This window comes from Prionailurus bengalensis, chromosome C1, assembly GCF_016509475.1.
Source record: "Prionailurus bengalensis isolate Pbe53 chromosome C1, Fcat_Pben_1.1_paternal_pri, whole genome shotgun sequence".
Classification (NCBI taxonomy): Eukaryota; Metazoa; Chordata; class Mammalia; order Carnivora; family Felidae; genus Prionailurus; species Prionailurus bengalensis.
Window position 1 is genome coordinate 108,566,675 of NC_057345.1, and position 22,708 is coordinate 108,589,382.

General features: G+C 44.9%; 1 protein-coding gene across 1 annotated transcript; it reads right to left on the reverse strand.

Moving 5' to 3' along the window:
* Nucleotides 1–13,102: 13,102 nt before the first annotated feature.
* Nucleotides 13,103–22,246, reverse strand: LOC122479668 (serine protease 40-like). Its single transcript, XM_043573433.1, has 5 exons — nt 22,112–22,246; nt 21,134–21,296; nt 18,903–19,177; nt 17,150–17,316; nt 13,103–13,599 (listed from the first exon to the last, which is right to left on the reverse strand). The coding sequence occupies exons 1-5, from the start codon at nt 22,233–22,235 to the stop codon at nt 13,282–13,284; spliced, it is 1,047 nt and encodes a 348-aa protein (XP_043429368.1). The 5' UTR covers nt 22,236–22,246; the 3' UTR covers nt 13,103–13,281.
* Between the last annotated feature and the right edge of the window lie 462 nt (nt 22,247–22,708).

The window sequence follows — 22,708 nt, forward strand, 5'->3', positions numbered from 1 at the left end:
GCTTCCCAGGGGAGTTCTACCAGACGTTTAAAGCAGAGATAATACCTATCCTTCTCAAGCTATTCCAAGAAATAGAAAGGGAAGGAAAACTTCCAGACTCATTCTATGAAGCCAGTATTACTTTGATTCCTAAACCAGACAGAGACCCAGTAAAAAAAAAGAGAACTACAGGCCAATATCCCTGATGAATATGGATGCAAAAATTCTCAATAAGATACTAGCAAATCGAATTCAACGGCATATAAAAAGAATTATTCACCATGATCAAGTGGGATTCATTCCTGGGATGCAGGGCTGGTTCAACATTCGCAAATCAATCAACGTGATATATCACATTAACAAAAAAAAAAGAGAAGAACCATATGATCCTGTCAATCGATGCAGAAAAGGCCTTCGACAAAATCCAGCACCCTTTCTTAATAAAAACCCTTGAGAAAGTCGGGATAGAAGGAACATACTTAAAGATCATAAAAGCCATTTATGAAAAGCCCACAGCTAACATCATCCTCAACGGGGAAAAACTGAGAGCTTTTTCCCTGAGATCAGGAACACGACAAGGATGCCCACTCTCACCGCTGCTGTTTAACATAGTGCTGGAAGTTCTAGCATCAGCAATCAGACAACAAAAGGAAATCAAAGGCATCAAAATTGGCAAAGATGAAGTCAAGCTTTCGCTTTTTGCAGATGACATGATATTATACATGGAAATCCGATAGACTCCACCGAAAGTCTGCTAGAACTGATACATGAATTCAGCAAAGTTGCAGGATACAAAATCAATGTACAGAAATCAGTTGCATTCTTATACACTAACAATGAAGCAACAGAAAGACAAATAAAGAAACTGATCCCATTCACAATTGCACCAAGAAGCAGGAAATACCTAGGAATAAATCTAACCAAAGATGTAAAGGATCTGTATGCTGAAAACTATAGAAAGCTTATGAAGGAAATTGAAGAAGATTTAAAGAAATGGAAAGACATTCCCTGCTCATGGATTGGAAAAATAAATATTGTCAAAATGTCAATACTACCCAAAGCTATCTACACATTCAATGCAATCCCAATCAAAATTGCACCAGCATTCTTCTTGAAACTAGAACAAGCAATCCTAAAATTCATATGGAACCACAAAAGGCCCCGAATAGCCAAAGTAATTTTGAAGAAGAAGACCAAAGCAGGAGGCATCACAATCCCAGACTTTAGCCTCTACTACAAAGCTGTCATCATCAAGACAGCATGGTATTGGCACAAAAACAGACACATAGACCAATGGAATAGAATAGAAACCCCAGAACTAGACCCACAAACGTATGGCCAACTCATCTTTGACAAAGCAGGAAAGAACATCCAATGGAAAAAAGACAGCCTCTTTAACAAATGGTGCTGGGAGAACTGGACAGCAACATGCAGAAGGTTGAAACTAGACCACTTTCTCACACCATTCACAAAAATAAACTCAAAATGGATAAAGGACCTAAATGTGAGACAGGAAACCATCAAAACCTTAGAGGAGAAAGCAGGAAAAGACCTCTCTGACCTCAGCCGTAGCAATCTCTTACTCGACACATCCCCAAAGGCAAGGGAATTAAAAGCAAAAGTGAATTACTGGGACCTTATGAAGATAAAAAGCTTCTGCACAGCAAAGGAAACAACCAACAAAACTAAAAGGCAACCAACGGAATGGGAAAAGATATTCGCAAATGACATATCGGACAAAGGGCTAGTATCCAAAATCTATAAAGAGCTCACCAAACTCCACACCCGAAAAACAAATAACCCAGTGAAGAAATGGGCAGAAAACATGAATAGACACTTCTCTAAAGAAGACATCCGGATGGCCAACAGGCACATGAAAAGATGTTCAGCGTCGCTCCTTATCAGGGAAATACAAATCAAAACCACACTCAGGTATCACCTCACGCCAGTCAGAGTGGCCAAAATGAACAAATCAGGAGACTATAGATGCTGGAGAGGATGTGGAGAAACAGGAACCCTCTTGCACTGTTGGTGGGAATGCAAATTGGTGCAGCCGCTCTGGAAAGCAGTGTGGAGGTTCCTCAGAAAATTAAAAGTAGACCTACCCTATGACCCAGCAATAGCACTGCTAGGAATTTACCCAAGGGATACAGGAGTACTGATGCATAGGGCCACTTGTACCCCAATGTTCATAGCAGCACTCTCAACAATAGCCAAATTATGGAAAGAGCCTAAATGTCCATCAACTGATGAATGGATAAAGAAATTGTGGTTTATATACACAATGGAATATTACGTGGCAATGAGAAAAAATGAAATATGGCCTTTTGTAGCAACGTGGATGGAACTGGAGAGTGTGATGCTAAGTGAAATAAGCCATACAGAGAAAGACAGATACCATATGGTTTCACTCTTATGTGGATCCTGAGAAACTTAACAGGAACCCATGAGGGAGGGGAAGAAAAAAAAAAAAAGGTTAGAATGGGAGAGAGCCAAAGCATAAGAGACTGTTAAAAACTGAGAACAAACTGAGGGTTGATGGGGGGTGGGAGGGAGGAGAGGGTGGGTGATGGGTATTGAGGAGGGCACCTTTTGGGATGAGCACTGGGTGTTGTATGGAAACCAATTTGTCAATAAATTTCATAAAAAAAAAATCTTTATATAAATGAAAAGTACCCCAAACCAAGAAAGCTCTTAAAAAATTATTATGAGGCAATTTCCCTGGTGACTGCCACTAAGGTCATTCTGCCTCTCATTTTTTTTCTTAAGTTTATTTATTTATTTATTTAGAGAGAAAGAAAGAGGATCCCAAGTGAGCTCCATGCTTCAGCACGGGGCTTGATCTCATGAACTTCGAGATCATGACTTGAGTCAAAATCAAGAGTCAGGCGTTTAACTGAGCCACCCAGGCGTCTCAAAAGCAGTATGATTGATTGATTTAATTTTTTAAATTTACATCCAAATTAGTTAGCATATAGTGCAACAATTATTTCAGGAGTAGATTCCTTAATTCCCCTTACCCATTTAGCCCATCCCCCCTCCCACAACCCCTCCAGTAACACTCTGTTTGTTCTCCATATTTAAGAGTCTCTTGTGTTTTGTCCCCCTCCCTGTTTTTATATTATTTTTGCTTCCCTTCCCTTATGTTCATCTGTTCTGTGTCTTAAAGTCCTCATATGAGTGAAGTCATATGATATTTGTCTTTCTCTGACTAATTTCGCTTAGCATAATACCTTCTAGTTCCATCCACGTAGTTGCAAATGGCAAGATTTCATTCTTTTGATTGCCGAGTAATACTCCATTATATATATATATATATATATATATATATATATATATATATACATACCACATTTTCTTTATCCATTCATCCATCGATGGACATTTGGACTCTTTCCATACTTTGGCTATTGTTGATAGTGCAAAAGCAGTATGATTTAAACAGACTTTCTAACCTCCCAGGGCTCTCTCTCCTGTTGTTGCTGTGAAATGCTTGAAAACATGGCAGCTTGATTCTGGAGTTTTCCTAGCTGTATTCCCCTACCCTTCACTCGTAGGGTGCCTCCTGCTACTCCTACTGCACTGTCCTGCTCTATTTTGATTCTGTCCTTTAATACCAGGAGCAACTTGTACAACTTAGAAGGAACAGCTGCATTCATCTTCCCCAAGTATACAGCTACTCCTTTAAATGGATATCTATTTTTTTTAAGATTTAATTTTTAATCTCTATAGCTAACATGGGGCTTGAACTCACAACCCCAAAATTAAGAGTTGCATGTTTTCACCAAGCCAGCCAGGCATCCCTAAATGGATTATTTACTTTCAGACTCATTTAACTTTGAAGTTATTTTCAATTATATGCATATATTTTAATTATTTCAATTTAGAATTTTAAACTTATTTAAAAATATTTTTTTTAATTTATTTTATTTTAAGGGAGAGAATGAGAGAGAGAGCAGGAGTGGGAAAGTGGCAAAGAGAGAGGTAGAGTGAGAGGAGGCCAGGCAGGCTCCAGACCTCCACACTGAGCCTGATGCAGGGCTCGATCTCAGGACCATGAGAGAGTGACCTGAGCTGAAATCAAGAGTTGGACGCTCAACCAACTGAGCTACCCAGGCATCTCTAAACTTACTTTTAATAAGTATTTTATTCTTATAATCATTAATTTTTAATTTCTTATTTATTTTAGTCATGGATTTTCCTTTGTTATTTATATTTGAGTCTTTTGATTTTGGAGTTGTTAATTTTCATTTTCTATTAAAAATTAGAATAGGTCATTTGTTTAGCAAATACAATTTTCTCTACTAGGTTTTTAGAGAAAATCAAATAAGATAAAGATCCCAGCCCAAAGAAGCTTACAGCTTTAGGCAAACTCTTATATATTACAATGTCAAAAGTGATGTTAAAAAGTATACAGGCGAAGTCTTATGGAGGTGACACTTCCAGGCATAGCTGATAAAGATTTCATGTAGGAGATAACACTCAACTTTCCAAAAGAGAAAAGGAAGGACATTTGATGCATGTCGAAGTCTGAAGGTTATTACTTTATTTATTTTAGATTTGACTACTTTCAAAAGGATATGGTTTTTATTATGGCAATTTATTTTTAGTGCTTAAGTGGCTGTTTTTGATTCTAGCTCTTCGGATCCCTAGTCATGTAGATTCAGAACCATGTCTAATTGGGCCTACAACTTCATCAGCAAATGGCTTTTGCTATTATCAGGCACAGACACCAGGCTCCCCCACCAGATCTTGTGTAAGCCACAGAGCCTCTAAGTATTATCTTAAATACTTGTCCATACTATATATAAAAGTATTGTTTGGGAAATAACCTCTAAAAAGAAAACTCTTAATTTACTTATTTTTATTTTTAACAAGTGTACATAAAAAACGTCAGCCACATTATGCTATGATTCTGATTACTCGGTCTCTTGAAAATAGACATGTAAGCTAAGAATTATGTGGCTTACAGCACATAAATGTTCGTCCTCTGCATATGGAGAGGAATATTCACATTCCAGAGGTTCAGAAATGCTCTCGCAGACTGCCATGCCCAGGGTGCTCTGCGTCTCACTGCCAGCAGACTGTTAGTGCGGGAAGTCATCGAACCAGGGTCACAGCTACATCTTTTTTTTTCAATGTTTATTTGTTTTTAAGAGAGAGAGAGAGAGGGAGCATGAGCAGGGAAAAGGCAGAGAGAGAGAGGGAGACATAAAATCCAAAGCAGGTTCCAGGCTCTGCACTGTCAGCACAGAGCCTGACACAGGGCTTAAACCCATGAACTGTAAGATAATGACCTGAGCTGAAGTCAGACGCTTAACTGACTGAGCCACTCAAGCACCCGTGGTCACAGCTCCATCTGAAACACATTCTCAAGAGATCTTTCTTCACTAAAGGATGAGAGCTACATCATACAAGACCCCTTCAAAATTTGATCCCCACAGAAGCCCTGTCCTAGAATCTTCCAGTAAAGATTGGCTTGATTCATGGATGACAGAATATGTGACATGTAGATGAGCACTGGGCTGGCTGACTACATCCCATGAGCATATTTGTCACCTCTCTGGGCCTCAACAGGGCTCACCGGCAAAGACCATTGATCTAAGTAACTTCTAGGATATTGGGTATTCACATAATCAAGTTACGGACTTGTCCTGTACTCGCTTTCCAAGTGGTGGGCAGAAAAGTTTCACTTCCCCAAGGATAGGCAGAGCCAGAGAGAGAGAATGTAGGAGAAGAGATAAGAATAGGAGATTTGTAGCCAAGGCATCAAGGAGCATGTGTCAAGGGAGGAGTAGAGATGGCTGGATTTCCACCCAAGCAGAGTCCTACAGGGTGGCAGAAGGGAGTACAGAGTGCTCTCAAATGTGCAGCCAAGTGACTATGGGATCATGGTCTTTCCCTGGATGTCAAGGAAGGCAGTTAAGTAGAACAGTCAGGCAGACCCAGCTTCACAGGCAGGTAGCACAGTAATTTTTATCTTTGAGCTTGTGACTTATAACAGAGTGTGTGCACAAGGACAGCAGAGGAGGTTCTCCAGATGGGCACATGCACCTGGGGGTTCAGGGACATGGGCACAGTAAGCCATGGGAAGTGTGTCATATAGAATTGGCCTGATCCAATTAGATTCAAGCTCTTTTGGGGGGATAGTTTTTGAAGTAAATGTTTCAGATTTGTTGTGATTCCAGCAGGGCTTTTCTTAGCTGCTTCTTGACCTCGTTCTCTCCAGTAAACCAGCTGCCCTGCAGTTTAACTTTTATCTCAAATAAATCTACCAGTCTCTTAATTGCTTTTTGCCACAAAATCCATTATTTCTGAGGAAGCCCTTCAGCTTGAATTTTCCCACATTCCATTGTAAACAATGTCAGTTCTGTTGGGAAGAGCTTCAGATTTCTTTGTTGTATAGCCTGATTCTCTCCCTGGACCAAATTTCTGAGCCAGAACTGGAGCTCTGGGGACAGACACACTTGTCTATCACACTGTTTTAGGAGCTAGATGCTCCATGATATGGGGGAAGGAGGGTGGTAGCCTCAGGTCATCTTGTCTTGCCAATCTGCGCATACTTTGCTTTAAAGTCCAGGGCAAGAACAGGTATTTTTAGTGCAGCACACCCAATGTAGAGCCTTCCTCCAGAGTAGGGGCTGATGGTAGAAAGATCCCCAAGCTCTTGGCCACACTTGCCCAGAACTTCATAGGTAGCTGGGGTCAGGATAAGAAAGACTGACATCCTGCCTCTCCCAAGAGGATGCTGTAACCCTCTAACTGGGGGACAGGGAGCCCTGTGTCCTTGGCTGCAGGAATCTGGAGTGGACTTTGTGTTATGCTGATCTGGGAATGGGAAAGGGAGGAAGTAGGTGTGGTTCAAGTGCCACAGACTCTTGCCATTCTTACTAAGTTTTTGTAGGTTTTCTTGAATAAATTTTTCTCCATTTGTTATATGTCCATAGGACCACTTTTGAACACTTTAATTTTTGAAAACAATCTTCACCACTTTCACTGGAGAGTTGGTCCATAGAGCCATGCCACAGTGGCACTCCTTGCTGGTAGTTTTGAGGTCATTTGTTATTCAGTAAAAACAGATACAGGGAAATGAGTAGAGATATGTAAAAGCTAACAGACACAGGGGAACAAGTAGAGGTATATGTAATCTTTGACATTTACAAAGTCTGAAATCTTGGTCCATTTCTGCTTTCTCTCATATCTTCTAGTTCTTATTTAGTGAGTTTTGTTTCAGTTCATGGTTGCTTCTATTTGACCATATGCTGGTTTTTATTCTTGGAAGAACTTGCAGTGATTTTCTTATACCAAGAATGAATGTACCCTCCTTTAGGGAAGCTCAGCATTTGCTTCTGCCAGGAGGCTGGAGCCCTATTGGTCACAGACCACCTCAAACTACATTCACATCTTGATGTTGGTTGACAGAGCTCTAGCCAGTCAAACTGCAAGGGTACATCCACCCGTTTCTTTGCTTTCAACTCAGTGCCAATGTGGCCTTCCCTGCAGGCTCTAGGGCTTGAAGGAGACCAGTGTGTCTTATCCTGTTAGGCTTTTTGGGGTCCCAGTGTAATATGGGGAACATTTCCCATAAAATTCTTGAGATAGTTAATTTTATGTATTGACTTGGTTGGGTCACAGTGTTCAGATATTTGTCAAAAATTATGCTAGATGTTTCTGTGACAGTGTTTTTTTGGATGAGATTAACACAAATCAGCAGACTTTGAGTAAAGCACATGTCCTTCCATAATGTAAGTGGGCCTCACCTAATCAGTTGAAGGCCTAAATAGAACAAAAGACTAACTGCCCCAGAGGAAGAAGGTTATTATGCCAGCAGACCACCTCCAAACTTGAACTGAAACGTGCCTCTTCCTGAGTCTCCAGCCTGACAACCTTTGGACTTTGTGTTAAAATACCTGTGTGATTTTAATTTATGGAGGTGACTATGTGGTGGCCCAGAGAGGTAAATACCATTGAGGGATTTTTGTTGTTTACATTTCCCGAGAAGAGTGAACATGCCACTTCACACAGGGCCACATGATAATGAAACACCTGTTTGGTCAGGAGACAGAAGCAGGAGTGAGGTGAAAGCATAGCCCAGCGCTTTATTGTGGTTTGCATGGACAAAGTAAGGCAGGGGAGAGGAAGCAGTTTAGGACTGGTCAGTTGGAATAATGTCAACAGGCTCTGGGCTATACGGGTGGTCTCTGTCTACCATCTAGCTTTGCAGTGATTGAAGGTGGGAAAAATATTGGTTTGGTGTGTGAGAGTAAGACAGACGCATTGGGGTTACAGACTTCGGTTTGGTTTGGTTTGCATATGAAATGTATGTTCCCAGTTGATTATTATCTCTAGGTATGGAACAGCCTCTCCGTGGTCAACCCCCACTGAGATTTCAAGTTATTATAAAATACAGAAAACAAAAAATACAATTAATATAGCTTTGAATTGCAATATCATCTCTTCCTGAGTCTAAGCCTGCCAGCCCACCCTGCAGATTTTGGATTGCTAGTCTCCATAATCATGAGCTAATTCCTTTAAATAAATCAATCTCTGTGTGTGTGTGTGTGTGTGTGTGTGTGTGTGTGTGTCTGTAGATGTATAGATATAGATTCTATATATTTATATACAGACATTAATTGATTCTCTGGAGAACCCTGTCTAATACAGCTTCCTTCCCATGGTCTTTGCGGAAGTCTCCTGAGGCCCACATATGAGCTGTAAGAATATATCCTTGCAACAAAAATAACTTTGGGTATCAGATATTCTGATTATATTCTGATTGCAGGCTTTTCTCTCAGAATTTGCCCCGGCAGATCCCTGCTCTCTTCCTACCTTTTCAATGTCTTTATGAAGATTTTTAATTTTTTTTAACATTTATTTATTTTTGAGACAGGGAGAGATAGAGCATGAACGGGGGAGGGTCAGAGAGAGAGGGAGACACAGAATCTGAAACAGACTCCAGGCTCTGAGCTGTCAGCACAGAGCCCGAGGCGGGGCTCGAACTCACAGACCGTGAGATCATGACCTGAGCTGAAATCAGACGCTTCACTGAGCCACCCAGGCACCCCGAAGATTTTTAAAAAGGATTTTATTTTATTCATTACAATTTTTATTCATTTAATTTACTAATGAAATAACTTATTTGAACTATTCAAATTAGAGCCTGGCCCAGCTCTCCAAGCTCAAGCACTCATTTGTAACTTCCTGATCTAATTCACACATGAAAAAGAAAATGAGTTTAGTTTATATTGTCACTAAGCCCAGAAAATCCCTGCCAACCTTATGCTGCCAACTTTTATAGGACCGTATTATTATTGGAGAATTTTAAACCGAAGGCATTTTTATTCTTTTTACATATTTTCTGTATCTCCTTTTTCTTTATTTTCCTCTGTTTCTCTCTGTATTAAGCCTTATAGTTTCTTTGATTCTCTGCCTGGTCTTTTTTTCTGCCCCTGAAATTTCTCTTTTTGTATGGTAAAAGGCTTCTGCCACCCCACTCTTTTCCATTTTTTCCAGGGTTACTTCAATGAGCAATCAAAACATACCTGGTGAATTATTCAAATTATTCAAATTTCAAATTATTCAATTTTCAAATATCAAATTATTCAAATAATTTATTCATTATTTTATTCATTATTATTTTACTTTTTTGTGTGTTTTTATTGAAATTCTAGTTAGTTAACCTACAGCATAATACTAGTTTCAGGTGTACAATATTCAGCACTTCAAAACAATACCTAGTGCTCATCACAAGTGCCCTCTTTAATCCCCATCACCTGTTTAACCCATGACCCCACCCACCTCTCCTTTGGTAACCATCAGTTTGTTCTCTATAGGTGAGAGTCAACTTCTAGGTTTGCCTCTTTACATAAGATCTTATTTTTTGAAGTGATCTCTACACCCAGTGTGGGGCTCAGACTCACAATCACGAGATCAAGAGTTGCATGGTCCATCAACTGAGACAGCCGGGTACCTCATGAATATTTTCTTTACTGAATTAATAAAGACTTTCTTTTCTTTCTTTCTTTCTTTTTTTTTTTTTTAGCAGGAGAGTGGACCCAAGTAATCTAGACCCCCTGTAGCAATTATCTTCTGTCTGTCCCTCCAGGCATACTCTCCACCCCATCCCACTCCTTCTGTGGGGGTGGAAGTGCAAGCTGGAAGGCCTGACAGGTTCCTATTCTCTCTGGCCACAGTGGGTTCAACCAGAGGGGAGACTCAGCTGAAGATCTGAGGAGGCGACAGAAGTGGTCACAGTGTTTATTTCCACAAAAACCCTATTTGTGAGGTTTCCTCAGTTAGCTATGTCCCTCAGCTGTCAGTCCTTGCTCCTCTTCTCCCTTCCCTGTTCCTTAGGGCCAGGGGTGGGGGAAGTGGGGGGTGGCAGAGCTTATGCCAGGCTCCTGCACTGGCCTCCTCTTCTCCTTATCCCCAACCATACCTTAGAAATTAGATCTTTTGTAAAGAAACTCCACACATTATCCTACCATAAGTGTGCCAGCTCCAAAGTCCATACTTTGTAATGTCTACACAAAGTAGCAACTGTATGCCTCTTTCATCTGTGTTTACCTGTTATTCATCCAATCTGTTGTGCCTTCTAATTCAACCATTGTATTTTTCATACACAATATTTTGACTTGGTTCTTTCCTGTGGTTTCTTTGTCTTGGGTCTTATTGCTAATAATATTTTCCAATATCCATAAGGACATTTATTGCGTTTATTAATTTTTGGTGGTCTGTCTCTTCTAATAATTCTATCTCAAATAACATATAACGTCAAATCTTCTGTATTTCTTATGTGGCAATCATACTTCTCAGTTGTGCAGTTATTTTGGCACATGTGCTCATATAACCCATGGGTTAGCAGCTACTCTGTCACTCTTTGGTACAGTATACCAGAGAAGGACAGAAGTCCTGGTGAGTTCAAGGAGAAGGGAGGGTGACCCTAGACCAGAGGTCCCAGGCATCAAAAATCCACTCTTAACCTCTCCTCCATACTGATATCTGCCAGGCATTTTCTGCAGCCAAGGCTTCAACATTAAAGCTCTTAGAAGAAATCATAGTGGAAGGATCAAGTCTCCCCATGTAGTACTCCCCCTGACCTCAGGGGTAGAAGTGTGGGCACGGAGGGCATGTACTCAAGATGGCTATCAGAAGCTACACACTAGTTGACACATCCACCCTGGAATACACTGGCACCTGAGAAAGATTAGGCAGCATTTGTCACACGGTATCAGATGGGGGGAGAGTGGGACATGCAAACAGCCTTCAAGCCCATCCTATCATTGCCCTACTCTCTTAACCCAGCTACAGGCCACTTCAGGAAAACTTTACTTCCTCTAGGATTTCTTGTTGATTCTACATTTCCTTCTCACCTCCCCTGCTCATCCAGGGTTGATGTGGGAGTGCGACCTAGCAGCCCATTGGGAGCTTCTGATGGCGGGTCTGGTGAAATCCACCTCAGCAGCACTCCCAGCTTGTTCCCCAGCCCCAGTCCTACTGGCCTTCCAGACCTGCTCTGCACCCTGACATCAGTCTTGTTATTTGGGATCTTTCCTTGTCACTGACCAGCGCCACACTTGGGACAGTTAACCCAAGCCTCTCAAGGCACCTCTCAAAATTAACCTGAGAGAGGAAATCACACAGGGCCTGAGGTGCCTGAGAATGGCCTGCATTAGAGGGAAGACCTCTGAGATCCTTAAGAAATCTGGGTTTGAATTTCTGCTCTGCTATTTACTACCCACATCACCTCAGACAAGTTACTTAACCATGCTAGATCTTGGGTTAAGATCTGTAAAAAGTGATCAAACATGGATAATAATACCAAACATTGAAGCTGGCTGTAACAGGGAAGTAGGCTGTGGGAAAGTTGTGATTTGGCAGATCTTCAGAGTGGACTGGAAATGTATTTGCATCTACTGAGTTAGGGGACCCAAGAAACTTCATGCAGGACCAACAGTCACACCACTTGGTGCTTCACATAGAAACATGGCTATTGATGGACAAAGCAGAAGTCACTGTGGGAGAGAAACCCAGCACAGTCAGCACAAAGCCACCATGGGTTGAAGGTAAGTGGAAGTTCTAGGGGCAGTGGGTAGATAATGCTCCAAATCTGAACTAAGTGCTGACTCCCACCTCTGGGCCCAGCAATCCAGCCAGGAAGCCTCATAACTGAGTCTACTAATAGGGAGAGAATGCTTTTTTTTTTTTTTTTTTTTTTTTTTTTTATCACTTCCAGACACTGCTGAGCTGGGAAGGAAACCTCTGCATGAGTAGCAGAGGGCTTAAAGCCAGCAAGATTCTGGTGACCATGTGGATGTGACTTCACCTATTTTCACCTGCTGGTGAGAGTCCAGGCTATCTGGGGGACAGGATTGGAAAGAATTTGCACAGAACACCTGATGGCATTTTGATATAGTGGATCTGCAATGGTTGAGGGCTGCTCCCTGATCACCAAGAGTTCAGGGTGGGTCTTGTGGTTATGAGACTCTTCTGAGTATTCTGCTAACTAGTTACAATTCTGTGACCCAGACATATTTGTAGGGGACAGTTCAGGACATGGCTTAAGCCTCAGTGCTGGGCCAGCAAGTCCTGGGTCAGCCAAACCACAAGCTATGACAGGTTCCCCCGGGGTGGGGGGCTGGGCCCCTGGAGATAGGGGGAGGACAGGTACTGTGGGTACAAGGGGAATAGACTAACAGCAGAGATCTGAGGGCAGCTGACCTGTGATTTTGGACCTTAGCCTGGTAGCCAGAGCCCTTCACAGTCTACTTTAAATAGAGCCTTTCAAATAGAACCTCTGTGACCTGTGGGCCTGGAGTATCCTTCTTCATCTCCAGCTCACGGCAAATCATCCACCCGTAGGGCGACCCGTCCCTATCACACTGGCCATTAGTGTTCTGTGGGACCTAGGGGATGCCACTTCCTCCATGGGGTGAGGCCTTGGGCCCTAAGCCATGACAGCTCTTTGGAAGACTCCTCAAGGCTAGTGATTCAGTTCCAGATAGCTAGCCAGGCCCTCAGTGTCCTTGCCCTTCCCTACTCCCAGCTGTGGGAGCGGGGAGAACTTCATGTGCCAAGGAGCTTGAATGACAGTAAGGTGGGGACAGAAGGTAGCTCTGATAGGTCAGAAACAGGAGCAGGAAGCTTCTTTAATATATTTTTAAAAATTTTATCAGGCCTGGAGTAAGCTTCAGATGGACAGGATTGCTCAGAGATGGACACATTTAAGAAGAATGTAGAGCCTGTTGGCATTAATGCAAACAAGCTTGTTGGGGAGGGCCAGGAGGGGCATCACAGGGTCTGTCACAGAATCTTTAGGAAAATCAGCAGTAGGAGGAAGGTCTGTAAAGACACAAGGGTTATGCAGGTGCTGGGCTTGTGGACAGTGCCCAGAGAAGAAAAGTCACTCAAAATAGGAGGTTTGTCCTGAGAAGGAGCAAAAGAAGGATCAGGATTGGGCAAGGTGCTCCGCTTCTCACTGATCCAGTGGGAAAAGTAGGTGAGCCTGGTGAAGACGCTGGGGCCTATGGGATAGCGGCAGGCCTGGCTCCAGCTAGACAGCCCCATCAGAAACCAAGTGCCACCATTCAGCTTGCAGACCAAGGGGCCTCCAGAATCTCCCTGAGGAAAGAGACAGCATGAGTCATGGGGACCAAAATAGAGGGGGACACACATGGTTTAGACAGTGTGAAGTGCCTTTGCCCTCCACTAGAGTGGAGTTTAGGAAGCCTCATGTCAAGGTGGGGCTGTGAATTGTTCTCATCAGAATTACATGGAGGATTTGAAAAATCCAGACACAGAGTCCCACTGCAGACCTCTTTGATCAAAATCGCAAGGGTAGGGCTTTGGAGCTCACTTCACAAAGCCTGTGGAGGGGACTCTGAGCATCCTTCTAAGCTGGCAGTCATAGACCTATCAGAATATGCAGGCAGACTCCAGATATTGGACACCAGCCCTTTGTGCTCCCAATCCTAAGTGAGTGAAGGTACCACCTGAAATCCCATGGGGCTTGCAGGCCTCTGGGTAATTATCAGTCCAGTACAACATCCCACCTGGGCATTTGTTTTTGACTTATTAAGGTCTCTGGTTTGTGGAGCTTCTTTAGAAAATGCAAACTGTTAAATGTGCTCAGCAGAAAAGAAGTGATCCCAAGTCCAAACTGGTAGGGTGGTCAGAATGGCAGGGAGCCCAAGGGGGTCCCAGAAAAATGCTAAGGACTTTGAGGTCAGGACTCCAAGGCAGGAAGGCACCATTGGGCATAATGCTTCTATCTCATGGGTTATAAAGTAGGGACCAAAGAAACATAGCACCCTTCCAGCCTTCTGTTGAATAAACATGACCGAGTACCCTGTGTGTAGGAGACACTGATATGACACAGAACATGAACACAGACAGTACAGCACACACCATGCACAGATGCAAGATGTGGAACAGAGGCACCCAGGGGGTGGTAAATGGCAGGAAGGGCTGCCCTAACTGGACCATCAGAGAGCCTCTAAGCAGAGATGGGAGGGATGAGCAAGGCCTGACCTGGAATTTGCAGGCACAGGTAGGCGGCCTGCTTGGCACAGGTGAGGCTGAGAAGTGGCAGGGCCAGGCCCAGGCTTATCAGCTGGGAGGGTATGGATGAAGGGACATTGAAGGACACTCAGCAGGGAGGTAGTGTGACCTGATACAGATTCTAAAAGGATGGTAGGATTTCTGGGGCTGGGTGAAGCACAGTATGTGGCAGGGCAGAAATCAGCACAGGGAGACCAGTCATGAACTACTGCAGCAGAAAGAGACTGATAAAGACAGGCAAGAAATGGTGAGGCACAGATTTGCCCTACCTGACCCTTTCCCTCCATTTAAGGTAAAAATGGAGCAAGGCAGGAAAAGCAGAATAAGGGCTGAGTGGTGGGTCCTTGGTGTGTGGAGGTCAGAAAGAGGAGGAAGAAAGCAGGAGACACAAGAGGGGCTGCCCTTCAAGTATGATGGGATGTTCTGCAGGGTGCATGGCCAAGCACCAAGTGGGAGGAGGTCAGAGGTGCACCTAGGCATCTGGCTGTCTTGGTGAGAAAACTGTGGAGGAAGGGCGAGCACAAAATGCTAGAATGGGCTGAGGCAAGAAAGAGAAGTGAGTAAGACAGAGAGGGCCCTTGAAGTGGGTGAGCCCTGTGGGAAGGCAGGCTGAGAATCAGGGCCCAGGGCAGAGAGCTGGGGAAAAGGGAAGGTATGTGTAGGGTGTTTTAAGATGGGCATCATGACAGTATGTTTTTCAGCTGATGGGAGATGGTCAAGGAGAGAGACAAAGAGGTAGCAAAAGGAGCAGGAGAGGAAGGAGCTCTGTATGAGGAAGCATGTGGGGGCCATAGCTCCAAGCTTTTCTAGGTTTGACTATGATCATGCCACTTCACCTTGAGCTATCCACTTTCCTCTCTGGGTCTCAGTTTCTCCACCATAGAATAGAAGGATTCCACAGAGTAGGAGAAAATATTCTTAATACATATATTCAATAACATACTCATATTCTAAAATTCAATGAGAAAGACACACAATCTCATTGAAATAATGGCAAAAAAATTTGAATAGACACTTTTAAAAAGGGGCAATACACATATGAAAAAAGTGCTTATCTTCATTATTCACAGAGAAATTCTCAGAGAAATGCAAATTAAAAATCACATTGAAAATGGCGGGCAGGGGCGCCTGGGTGGCGCAGTCGGTTAAGCGGCCGACTTCAGCCAGGTCACGATCTCGCGGCCCGTGAGTTCGAGCCCCGCGTCAGGCTCTGGGCTGATGGCTCGGAGCCTGGAGCCTGTTTCCGATTCTGTGTCTCCCTCTCTCTCTGCCCCTCCCCCGTTCATGCTCTGTCTCTCTCTGTCCCAAAAATAAAAATAAAAACGTTGAAAAAAAAAATTAAAAAAAAAAAGAAAATGGCGGGCAACATGAAGTACTGGAGGCAATGTGGAGCAAACACAACTGTCAGCCCCTGCTGGGGGGAGTGCAAACTGGTACCAGTGGATTGGAAAGCTGCTCCTCAGTACCTGTGAGAGACGAACCTGTGCATATCTTATGGCACAGTAATTCTACTCCCAGGGTTATACTCAACCAAAATGTGAACCCATGTGCACTAAAACACATGCACTAGGATATTCACAGCAAATCTATTTGTAATGGTCTCAAGTGGAAACTATCCAAATGCCACCAAGACTAGAATAGATAAATAAAATTGTAGTATATTCACACATTGGATACCATACAGCAACAAGATGAACAATGTAAACTACACACAAGATGCATAAATCTCAGAAACATAATATTGACCAGATGAGAATGCATCCTCTATAATTCCATGTAGGTAAGTCCCGACACTAATCCACAGAGCTTCAGAAGCCAGGACTAGTCTCAGGGAGTTAGTAACAGGAAGGAAGTATCAGGAGGATTCTTTAGGTGCTGGTTGTTACGTGATTGTGCCAATTTCTTTTTTTTTTTAATTTAATTTTTAAAAAAATGTTTACTCATTTTTAACACACACACAGAGAGAGAGAGAATGGGAGGGGCAGCGAGAGGGAGATACAGAATCCGAAGCAGGTTTCAGGCTCTGAGCTGTCAGAGAGCCCGACATGCAGCTCAAACTCACGAACTGCGAGATCATGACCTAAGCCGAAGTCAGACGCTCAACTGACTGAGCCACCTAGGCGCCCCCCAAATTTTTTTTTAATGTTTAATTTTTGAGACAAAGAGAGACAGACAAATAGAGTGCAAGCAGGGGAGGGGCAGAGACAGAGGGAGACACAGAATCTGAAGCAGGCTTCAGGCTCTGAGCTGTCAGCACAGAGCCGGACATGAGGCTCAAACTCACGGACCACGAGATTATGACCTGAGCTGAAGTCGGATGCTTAACAGACTGAGCCACCCAGGTGTCCCTGATTGTGCAAATTTCTAAAAATGCATCAAATGGCACATGTCTAAATTATGCCCTTTTCTATGCATGCTATTCTTCAACAACGTTTTTTTTTAAACGAAGAAATGTATGGAATGAACTAGTATTCTTTGGGGTCTTCTGACCTTCAGTTCTGACACTTCAGGCTGGGGTGAGCTTAGGAGGAGGAAGTCAGGGGCAGGATCCAGAGAAGACACAAAGGGAGAGGGGAGTTCCCACTTGATAAACAGAGCCAATCTCACTTACTCTGCAGATGGACTTTCCTGTCATGAGGTCCCCAGCACAAAACATATCCTCGTGTATAGAATATTCACTGCTGCTGGAGTCTGGCGATTGGAAATACATTTTACAGACCTCACTGTCAATGATGCCAACCTCTCCCTCCTGCAGCTGAAATGGTGCAGCCAGGAAATCTGCAGGGGTCAGGAGTGGGGGAAGGTCAGATGTGGGTTGGAGCCTGAGAGAAGGGCTAGCTACCTCCCCAACCGGCCTGCTAATGGACATGCTGCCATTTCCAACTGACAGGATTGGGGAAGTCTCTCAGAGGACTTGCAAAGATGAAGGGACAAGACATTTAAGGCAGACAAGAGAGCAAAGGTGAGGGGTCTGTGGTGGGAAGTGCCAGGAGGGAGGTCTGGGTGGCTGCAGTGGCGTGGGAGTTGAAAAAAATGAGACAAGGTCACAGCAGGGTCCAGAGCGAGCAAGGCCTCTTCACCAGTATGTGGAGTTTGGATTTCTCTCAAGCACACTGGGAAACCACTGAAGGGTCTCCTTGTGTTTTGAAAATAATCCGGCAGCTATGCAGATATAGAAGTAGAGGTGGAGGGTGGAAGTTGAAAGTCCTGGCTTGGCTCAGGTTCCAGTGATGCACCTAATGGATGCTGGGTGGGGTGAGGTAGTATGTCAAATAAGACATGGCCCAGCCTCAACGAGCAGCTGGTCTGTGGATGCTTTCCATGTGGATTCTATTTCCACAGATTTCTCACAGATCAGACTGGTGTTTTCAGTGTCACAGTGACAGCTCCGTCCTGTGGAGTGCTTGCCATGTACAGCTCTCACATGTCCTTGGGGTGAACCCAGGCCCAGCAACTGTGGTCAGGGAGAGGACAGAACAGCTGCAGGCTGAGTCTATCATTGATGTCAGATGCTCCCTGACCTGCTGGCTGCTCTAGCCTGCAACTTCCCCTCATACCCCAATTCCTACTCTCCGACCAGTTTTGCAGAATCCTCCTTGCTCTGCCAGTGGTTCTTAATGAGTGACAGTGCTTCCCAAGAGGGTGTCTTTGGAAATGTTGAAGCATTGGCTGTTTTCATGACTAGACAGTGTGATTGATATTTGTGGCCAGAGCACAGCAAAGAAAATCTTGCCCCAAATACCTCCAGTGAGATACTCTGCCAGATCATGACCCTATGACCCTACAAATCACGGCAAATTTACATTCTGCTTTTTTCACTCTATGTTACATTTTCCTAAATTAAAAGCATTTTCCATTGTGTTAAAAAAATATTTGCCCACCATTTCTCCTCTCTCAGCCTAAAAATGTACAAGCCCAGCAAGCTGGCAGAACAGGTAAGTTTTACTTGAATTAATGGATGAGGGGAAGTGAGATTCACATAGGAATATGTTCTTAATCCAGAAACACCCAATTTTGCCTCTCAAGCCAACAAGCAAACTTGTTTTCATTTCCTTACTGTTATGCTTCCCTGAGTAACTTCCATGGTAGGGAAAGCCCAAGAGGTGCCTGATGAAGCTTTGGAGGGGCCTGACATGGTCTCATGCAGGACCTGTGAATCAGAGTGGAATCCTAAATGGCTTGGAGTCAAAGAGCCCAAGTTCTTGATTCCAAAAGTTAGATATGCTCAGACTTTTTGAAGCATGACAGAAGGAAACTGAAGCTTTAGAAGGAAATGGTATCAGGGCTGGAAGGGCCCCACAATAGTTAACACACCTTCCTCCTCCACCACCCTTACCCTCCCTACCTGCCCTGCTCCTACTCACCATCCTCAGTGATCATCCCCCAGCCGGTTATCCAGCAGCTGTTGTGAAGGGGCAGCTTCATGGTAGGCCCCGGCAGGCAGGCAGGGAGGATGTGAGAAGTAAAGTTCACAGATAGATGCAGTTGCAACAGAGCAATGTCACTGCCCATGTAGTAGCGCTTGTTAAAGTCATTGTGAACAATGACTCGATACACTGTCATCTGCCGGCTATGCTCAGTGGGATGTTGGAGCTGATGGTACCCTAGCAGGACCTGGTAGTCAGATGGTTCATGGGACCTGTTGTGAGAGGCTGTATTATCACCTGTCTCCTCTGAGCACTGGGCTAACACCCTTGCACTCTCACCTGACTGCCTACCCCCAACTCTCCCAACCCCATAAGCAACCAGACATCACCATTATTCCAGAGGTTGCTCTCTCCTCCCTTCCTAATATTCTCATCAGGTGGGCTGGATTCTTGTCTGTCTGTTGCCTCAGGAAATCTGTCCTTTGAAAGTTTCTGATGGCTTTCCCAGTATGCCCCCAAATCAAAGGAGCAGAGAATCTCAGTGCTGGAAAGAAACATTGGGGCACATCAAACTATACCCCTTCATTTTAGAACAGAGGAGACTTGGCTCCTTCCCAGCTCTGACCAGAACAATTGGAAGGTCCCATGGCTTGGAGTGGTTCTCAAAGACCCCATTTCTCAGGACAGAATCATCCATTCCCTCTTCCCATTCTTCACACTCAGACTTCCCTAAAGGATGAACCCCATCTGGAGACAGGCACTCAATAAGCCTGTGTGGAGCAAACGGGCGAGCACATGGAACTGAACTTGCTTCTGGAAAGTGAGCAGCTTTCCAACATATGTGGTCTGCTCGTGCTGCTCCCTTGCCCAGACTCCATGTGACTGGATTCTTCTCCCACAAGGCCGTACTAGCTCCAAGCCCCTCCTCTGATGCAACCTCTCCTGACACTGGCTCAGGGTCTACCCTCTTGCATATTCTGGTCTTTCCATCCTGCAGCACAGTAGCTGGGTTCATGTGTCACTTTCCTGATAGGATGAGAAACTTCAAGGTGGGTCTTGCATCTCCACATCCTCCACGGTGGGCCTCACAAGGGGCCTACCAACCACGAGTGCTGAATAAATGAACAGAACCCAAGTGGTTCTCAAAGCCAGTTGATGCCAGTGGCTCTTACCTCCTCTGACTTCAAGTGTGATATTCTCCCCGCTCCCTCTGGGCACAGAGTAAGCTCAGGATACACCTGAGATGCAGCCCACTCTCCTGACTGTGTCCCATCCGAGGACAGAGGCCATTTGCTTCATGCCTCACTCTGGCCTATGGAGACAGTGGTGAACACAGTTGCTCTTAGGCACATATTTCTACAGAAGTGACAGGAATTTCTGGATGCTGGTTAAACAGCCAGAGTCCCATGATGCTTCCATAGAGAAATGTGCTAGAATGTGCAGGTGGTTAGGACCCAGGGAAGCCTCTGGCAGTTGTGCCAATGATGACCTTTGAACAGCCTGATTGGAAGAGGACAAAATAATTGCCCAATTTGTCCAGGCTCTAATGCTCCCCCAGCCCTGGAAAGTGGGGACCCTAGAACTATTGCTCTGACTTAAAGCCTAAAACCTGTGCCATATGTTCAGCCAGGGATACTACACACCCACTACCATCTGCACAAGAGGAAACAAACCCACTGACATCTTGTTGGCCTGTCTAGAGCTGGGCAAGATGTAGAATGCAAAATCTACCTTGAGTGGGAACAGGACTCAGAATCCTAAAATTTAAAGAAGACAAAAAGTGGGCTGGAGGCAATGACTTTAGAACTAAAGTTTGTTTTCCAGTACTTACTGATAATCACAGTTAAAGTTAATTTCCACTTATCTATGTACAAGTAATGTACATGTAGCTGAGACAGCCATACCATCTTGGTATTACCAAAGTGTGAGGAGGGGGACAGATGGGAACATCCCTGAAGGAAGAGATAAGGTAAATGGCCTTTGTACTGGGAGATGTGAACTCAGAGAGTCAGGAAACTGGAGTAAGGTGGTGAGAAGGGATTGCATTCCAAGTAGAGGGGAATGCTCAGTCAAAGGCAGGGGCAACAGTGCACACAGACACCTGGTGGTGGCCAGGAACAAAGCCTAGGGAAAAAGGTCTGGGACATCATTCTCCCCCTTCTGTTCTGTCCATCTTGTGTTCCCTCCCCAATCCCACCCGAGTCACTGGGCCCATTGGGAACACGTACTTTTGGAAGCAGTGGGCAGCTGAGATCACCCAGTAGGCATCTATGAGGGCAGCTCCACAGATGTGCTTGCCATGGTAGAGTAGGCTGGCCTGCCATGGCCACCGACGGTCCGGTGCATTCTGGCCACCAAAGATCTTCCCAGTTACTGCTGGCTTCCCACACACTGTGGAGACAATCCTACCCATAAGGCACCATGAGGTATTATGGATGCCAGCCTTGGTGTCTCTGGATGTCAGCATCAACAGGACACAGGGCCCCCGTGGCCCCTCCTCACTTTTCAGCTGGGAAATCCAAGGCCCAGTGTGAAGAGACATGGCTCATGTAACAAAGAGCCACCTGGCTTTGCTGGTGATGGTAGTACTAAGGAAGCAGCCTGTGGGTTTCAGTAAGAAGGGTGGGGGTGAGGTTTGTGGTGCAGGCAACTGCAGAGGTACACATCTGCATACCACTGGGGTGTGCAAGTCAAGACCAGGAGGTGGTGCTGCCCCAGGTGCTTCACCAGACCTTATTTCACTTAACTAGCACACCATTATTTGAAGTCCCAGAAACTAAGGACTTACTTAGGGATGTTGTTTACTCAGGGCCACTGAGGATTAAGTGGTTGCACCCCTCCCACCTCAGTCCAATATTCTAGGGAGACTGAGGCCAAATGGAGCACATTTTGCTTGATAATTCTCCTGAAGCACTGCATCCTGTTCTTAAAATGAAGAGGTTTTGGGGGTCCACACAGACAGGCCAGTGATGAACCTCCGCTCTTGAACTGAGGAGGCTTGAGATCCAGAAGGAAAGAGCTGGCAAGAAGAGGGGGTGCCCTGGTCTCCTCAGCCATGGGTCTCCCTGACCTTGCCGAAGGGGAACCCAGGAATTCTAGGGCCCCACTCAGCCAGGTAGAGGTCCTCCTGGCTGGTGGGGTGGGTGAGGGACACTTGAGAGGTGGGGAAACCTGACGCCCCTCACCATACTCCCCCCCACACTCACCATCCGCAGCAGTTCCCTCAGGCTCAGCACGAAGCAACAGTGGGCACAGCCAGAGCAGGGCTGTGGCCAGCACGCAGGCCCCCTGCCAGCCTGGGCCTGAGCCCTCGGCCCGGGCGCTTGCCATTGGGCCAGTCCACGTCGTCTTCCCAGACGAGGGGCCTGCGCCACGCGAGGCCGCAAGGGCTGCTGGGAAACCGTCTCCCTCTGTGGGGAGTGTCGCCTCCTGCCCTGCAGCCTGTGTGGGTACCAGGAGGAGGCATTGGGCCCACACACGATGCCAGAGTCCCTAGGCTGATGGGAGAAGCAGAGGACATATAGAGTCTTCTGCCAAAGGACCCCAGTTTGATGGCAGACACAGCGTGGTTATGGTGTATGCCTAGGAATATGCACTAATGGTCAGAGGTCATGTGCTTATATAATGTCACCAAATATTTCTAACTGGCTTTCAAGATCCAATGCACTCATTTCTACCCCTCCCCCATTCACATAATTAGGTCAGACCCACTATGGATAGTATCTCTTTCTTAAACTCACTTGAGCAATACAGCATGGCATAGTAATGGGGTGGATATTTCATTATAGTCACAGGTGGCAAGA

Coding starts and splice junctions, on each gene's coding strand:
- LOC122479668 (XM_043573433.1), bottom strand. CDS start 22,235: ATGGCAAGCGCCCGGGCCGAGGGCTCAGGCCCAGGCTGGCAGGGGGCC. Junction 21,297..22,111: donor TGAGGGAACTGCTGCGGATG/GTGAGTGTGGGG, acceptor TTGTCTCCACAG/TGTGTGGGAAGCCAGCAGTA. Junction 17,317..18,902: donor GGGGATGATCACTGAGGATG/GTGAGTAGGAGC, acceptor TGACCCCTGCAG/ATTTCCTGGCTGCACCATTT.